General features: G+C 36.1%; 1 protein-coding gene across 6 annotated transcripts in view; it reads left to right on the top strand.

The window, feature by feature from the left end:
- Positions 1–107: 107 nt before the first annotated feature.
- Positions 108–6075, top strand: part of cep290 (centrosomal protein 290) — a 41254-nt gene continuing 35286 nt past the window's right edge. For 5 of the 6 annotated variants that reach the window (XM_013910417.1, XM_013910413.1, XM_013910416.1 and 2 more), the window contains exons 1-11: positions 108–231; positions 673–750; positions 959–1028; positions 1117–1163; positions 1685–1819; positions 2151–2204; positions 2376–2396; positions 2900–3046; positions 3328–3510; positions 3858–3947; positions 5461–5583. In XM_013910417.1, coding sequence (XP_013765871.1) covers positions 118–231; positions 673–750; positions 959–1028; positions 1117–1163; positions 1685–1819; positions 2151–2204; positions 2376–2396; positions 2900–3046; positions 3328–3510; positions 3858–3947; positions 5461–5583 — 1062 coding nt within the window. In that variant the 5' untranslated portion in view covers positions 108–117. The remainder of the gene's footprint in view (positions 232–672; positions 751–958; positions 1029–1116; positions 1164–1684; positions 1820–2150; positions 2205–2375; positions 2397–2899; positions 3047–3327; positions 3511–3857; positions 3948–5460; positions 5584–6075) is intronic. The other variant, XM_013910414.1, reaches the window with a different exon arrangement.

The following is a 6075-nucleotide window of genomic DNA, read 5'->3' as shown; positions in this document are numbered from 1 at the left end:
CTGTTGTTGTCAGCCGTAACCTAGCAGCCAATGCGTCTCTATTCTATAACCGTAAATTTAAGTGCCACATCGATGTTATATCAGTTCCTATTTAGCTAAGTCTTTTAAAAACACATCATGGCCAAGATGCCTGCAGCTCTTAATTGGGATAAAATGTTGAGAATTGACCCAGAAACCCTCAATGAACGCGACAAAGACGAAGTGGATAAGGTCTTCGATCTGTTAGTTTTGGTAATGGCCCGTCGATGACATTATGCTATTTACTTCTGGACAAGAAGCAATGTTTTATATTTTTTAATTTGCAAATTCCATCAGCTCACTGAATGTCTGTCTTTGATGGTCGATGGAATAAAGACAGACTATAGTCCTGCTCATATTATTTTGAGTATAGCAATCACTTGATGATTGGTCAACAATTATGTACTTATGTGTGCTAAATTTTTCATGCCTTCGGTGACCATTGGATACAACACATAACAATCTAACTTATGCTGAAAGCTCTTGATGAATTTGCCGCATAAGCCTGAGTACTGCGATTGAACCTTGATCAGTCTTTGTACACCTCGTCATATTACACGTATAAATATAGATTGTTTTGGTCTAGGCAGTTGTGTCGTACAAGCATTGGTATTATGAGGTTGAATGACTCTACATTTGACTTTTCCCATGCAGACAGAAGAATGGGGTGTGAAGGATAAAGCTCCAGAGAACATTATTCAAGTCCTCAGGGTGTTTCAATCCCTCCTGAAGGTGTTCAGTTTTATTGTTTTTATATTCTGATCTCTCCCACGCACATCTGTGAACCACCCTACCAACATCTGTAATGTATTTTTGGGAAAGAAGAATATTCATAAAGGAGTCACACTACTGACCTTGGTGCTTTTACGTGTTTATGCATGAAATATTTCCTTTGAAATAATATTTGTTTCTCAACGTCTTCTCTACGTTTCTGTGTTAGATTAGAGATCGAGAACTTTCTGTTGCCTTCGACTTTATCGATGACATTGGTGTAAAACATGCTAGAAAAGGTTAGTATCATATAAAGTTTGTTAGACATTTTTCTTTTTTGTCTGTGAGGTTAAAAAACAACATCTGCATTATTTTTCTATGTTTTAGAAAAAGAACTCTTGGCTAAAGTGTCACAGTTGGAACAAGAACAGAAGGTAAAACAAATCTAGTTTATATATATATATATTTAAAAACTGTATATGTTATTGCTTACACATTATATATTGGGCATTTTTGTTGATCTGCTGAACTGTTATTTCTTCACATGGTTGAACTCAACCATCATTATGAATGTTTATGTTGTTTGATATCACTTTCTATGCTTATTTACTTCCTTTCAGCAGTGCCAACTCTTTCAGCCAATCATTGAACGCAACCCTCCTTATGAAGGGATTTGCTGTAGTGACCCCTAAGAAGATTACAGCTAATTCCTTGCGCACTCACAGAAATTGCTTATCGTTTTGAATTGTTAACCATTTTCAATTTTCCCAGGGTTGTGGATTGTCACTACTTATATTCTGGTTGTTTTTATGCCTTAAAACGTGAACAGAATGTTGTTTAACAACTTGGTCATGGAAATGAACACATATGAACAGATGGAGGTAATAAGACACTAAGAGATTTCTTTGTGGGGGTTGTTTGGGTGTGCATCTTGTCTCCTGTTTATACTACTCAGCTCCACAGCACTGTGCAGAACACCGGCTTTATTAGAGATCAGATTTGGCACCTTGAGACCCAGTTGGAGCAAAGGGAGAATGAGGTGACCCAGTTAAAGAAAGAAATGGGGAAGGAAAAGAAAACCAATGAGGAGGTATGAGCACTTTACTTGCCGTAGGTAGACTTGCAAATGTTAGCTTATTAGTTTGCACATGTTATGTTGACAAAGCGCTGGTAAAAAAAAAAAAAATGCTGGTGAAAAGATTGAATGTTACGTTAAACTGAAAATATTTATGTATGGACAAATTTATATACAAAAACAACCAATACAAGAATACGATACAAATGGTTTGACTCATCTGTTGCTTTGCTAATCTTGTTTGACATTGTTTGCTTCCACCTTTCTATCGTTTTCTGATGGTTACAAGGCAACAACAGAACGCTTTCGATGTTTCTACATTGTAAAGTTGGTTTTGTCTTTCTAGTTGGTTGTGCAAGTAGAGAAGGCTGAGGAAGTCATCAAGAAGCTGAAAAGAGAGGTATTTGATAGTTGACATTACACTCGTCATTTAATTTCATCCCTTGTTTAGTTATGATCCATTCGCACTTCATTTAAAACTTTTGTGTATTCATGCTTTACCTTCATTTTTTACTCATTATCTCCTTTTAATCTAGTCTTTTTTTCTGTCTCCATCTGTTCCGTGGTGTAGTTAGAAAAGCTTAAGAGGAAGGTAAGAAACAAAGGTAGTGTAGTTAAGTAAAATGAGGAATAGTTTGTAGGTTTTGTAGCAATATAAAGGTGTACATGAGGCTTTTTTGCATCACAGCTTTTTATAAATGTACATACAAAAAGTGAATAGGATGATGATAAGAAGTATATCATATGCAATATGAGATCCTTAACATAATGGAATTTTAGCAGAATTTAGGGTTTTTTAAAGGGTTTAAGTTTTGATTTTTGTGCACAAAGTGAACTTGACTAACCTGATAGATTATAAATTATAACACATTTTATATTTAATATAGCATAAGGTGACACCTTCTAGACTGTGTGTTTTCTTATGAACTATCATAGTAAAATCCATCGCTGTTCAAAGTATACTGAAAAGCAGGACAGGCTTGTATTTCAGGGGCTTCGAAAGTCAATTTAGTGTTTCCATATTTGTGAGTGAGCAGAGGAAATTTTTTTTGGTTCATTTTCTGAACTGACATCTGTGTTGCCGCATCACATCAGAATGAGCAGCTCCAGCAGGATGTGGACTTTTATCGCGGAGAGCTGGACCAGAAAGAGCCTATGTCTTCAAAAGATGAGAATGCTGAGACTCAGAGGAAGCTCAACCTTGCCAACCGCCAGCTTTACCAATGTTTAGAAGACCTGCAGGTACTGAAAATCTGTTTGTTTACTATAAAATCTGGTCAACTAGGCAACAGACTATTTTGTGCCAAGCTTGGCAATGGTGCCATGTATCGGATGCCCAAGGCCATCTTACGCTGCCTCATACATGCAAGATTAGTGCTGTTTGTAATTGTTAATTAAGACCTTTACTGCATATATTTATGGCTTTCATTTTTTTTTATTACATACTCTTTGTACTGCTGATTGATGTGTCTTAGACTACGCCCCCTAAAATTATGTTTATTGAATTATATTGTGTTTATTAGCGAGCAGAAGATGAAAACACACATCTGAAGACTGAGAATATGCAGATGCAGAGAAGCCTGGAGGAATCTGTGAAGGAGATGGAGAAGATGACGGATGAGTACAATAAGTTGAAGATTGTGGTGCAGCAGACTGACTCCATTATGGACCAGCTTAGGAAGGAGCGAGATCATACAAAGCTTCAAGTAAGATCCTTCTCTTCCCATATGGAAAAGATATATATAAATCTTATAAAGTTTGTATCTGTCTTGTATGAAACACATATAAGATCCATTGAAACATTATATAATGAAACTTGTATGTTTTGTATACTTACTAAAAAAATATATGAAAGTAATGAGAAAGTGGCCACTTTCATGAGTAAATCATATATGTTTTTACTATTTCTTTTCCATATGGGTTCACATACTGTTTTTTAATGGAGATAAGTTACCTGAATCCATTTATTATGTCACACTCTGCAATTTTTTAAGCTGATAAAATAATGTTTGCGTGCAAGGTACAGAATCATGGCTCCACTTTTTATGTGCAGGTCAGAGAGTTAACAGATAAGATTCATAGCATGACTGAAGAGAACGACCCTATTATGGCAGCTGTCAATGCCAAAGTGGAGGAGTGGAAGGTAAGCATTTAAACTTACTCTCCAAAGGGCAAGTTTTATTTGTTTAGTTTATTTCCTTTAAGCAGGTGCATTCAAGGAAAAACCTGCAACCTTAACCCTTACACCAAGGGGCTTCTGGTGCCTCTGTTAATCTTCACTTCTCCGCTTAAAACAAAGGATCACTGAACATTAATACTAATATTGATTAATACAACATTTACCTATGGGTATCCCTACATATGGGACTAGTCTCTTCACTGCCTCTTCACATAGTTTAAAACTACAACCCAAATTGTAGAAAAGACTTACAAATCTCATTGATCAATGTTTTACTCACAGTAGAACACAGAAAACATATCAAATGGTTAAACTGAGAAAATGTAACACTCGGAAATAAGGCAATTTTGAACATGTTGCAAAATATTAGACAGGCCTATATTTACCACTGTGTAACAGTCATTTTCATAAACATCTGATAATTGAGAAGACCAGTTCCTGGACTCTGGGAAAGTAATACTGTCTCATTTTTCTCTGATAGAGGATTCTAGCTGTTTCACAGTTAACAGCAGTTTATTTTCTCATTTCATAATGAGCCAAATGTTTTTGGCTGGTAAAAAATCGTTCACTCTTTGGAGTCTTCAACTTCAAAGTTATAACAGATGAAGTATGGGGCTTAGCATTGTCTTGCTGAAATGTGCAAGCCCTGTGTTGCTCTATATTTTTTTTAATGCGGTGCTGTCTGTGGGGCTGAAGATCAGAGGCACCCAGTACTGGTATTCAGCCGTCTCTTCTGGATTTCTCCAAATTTTCTGAATCTTTTGATGATGGTATGTGCTGTAGATATTTAAAGTATTTAAACATTTTTCTGACTTCCACAATTTTTTAGACAGACTGGTGAAGATCTTGCCCATCTTTATTTCTGAGAAACTTTGCCTCTATAAGATGCTCTTATAATAGTCTGGTGTCTCACTGACCTGTGGCCAGTTAACCTAGTTAGCTGCAAAATGTCCCTCCAGATGTATCTTTTTGGTACCATTTCAAGTTTTTTGTTGCACTCATCCCACCTTTTTAAACATGTGTGCTGCAATTGAATTCAAAGTGAGTTTCTATTTTTCGAGAAATACTAAAATGTCTAACTTTAAACATTTGATATGTTTTCTGGTGAATGAGATACAGTATGGGTATGTGAGCTTTGCAGATTCTGTTTTCATTTAAAGTTTGAACAGCATCCTAGCCTTTTTGAAATTGTGATTGTGAATAAATACTTTAGCTATGAATCTTTCATCTGTTTTATCTGGTTCTTACAGCGGGTACAGTGTTCTCAGGTTTCAAAGTCTCACCTTTACTTTTCCAAGAACACTGCTTGTCAATGTGGCCAGATTGCTCAGTCTTTCTCTTCTCGCACCATTGAACCTTCTTCTTGAAGGCATTGTCCATGTGGGCACCTGCAAATTTCAGTCACTGAGTTCATCACTGAGTTTTGTTAAACTATTCTACAGGACTAACATGAGTTTACTTTTGTTGTTCCTGATAGCTAGTGCTGTCTGGGAAGGACGATGAAATTTTGGTGTACCAGCAGATGATTCGTGACTTGAGGGAAAAGCTGCGTTCAGCACAGCTGGACTTGGACAAAAGCAACATTCTGGCCTTGCAGCAGGTCTGTTCAAAAATAGGGATGAAATAATCTCATTTGTGTATAAACATTTCTGACTTTCATCTCCTGCCATTGTGGTGCACTGAATGTATGTGATTGTGTAATCATGGCGACAGTTTTGTTTACGTGAACACAAAAACCCGAGCTCAGCATAGGAATGCAACTTTTACCTTATCTTAAAAGTGATTTGGGGACGTTTTATAACACATTTCACCACAGACTTTGTTATTAATGGATCTGAGTGTTGTGCTTGGATATACATCTATGTTATTTTATGTCACCTTATCATAGAAAAGATTTTTATTTTACCCACATTTTTTTCTGAGGACGTTTGCTTAAATAGAAAGAAAAGCATACTTTTACTTCACTGTTGCCAAAAAAGTAAAACTAAAACAAAACAGTTTGTTACAGATATAATTCTTATCAACCTTATATGCATAAATAAAATACTGTGATAAAATAACCCTATGTACATCTTAAATGCTCGGGGGGGGG

The sequence above is a fragment of the Pundamilia nyererei genome, unplaced genomic scaffold, assembly GCF_000239375.1.
Source record: "Pundamilia nyererei isolate P.nyererei 1_Seehausen unplaced genomic scaffold, PunNye1.0 scaffold00043, whole genome shotgun sequence".
Lineage (NCBI taxonomy): Eukaryota > Metazoa > Chordata > Actinopteri > Cichliformes > Cichlidae > Pundamilia > Pundamilia nyererei.
The sequence above is the reverse complement of the archived record's forward strand: the minus strand, read 5'-3'. Positions and strand labels throughout refer to the sequence as shown.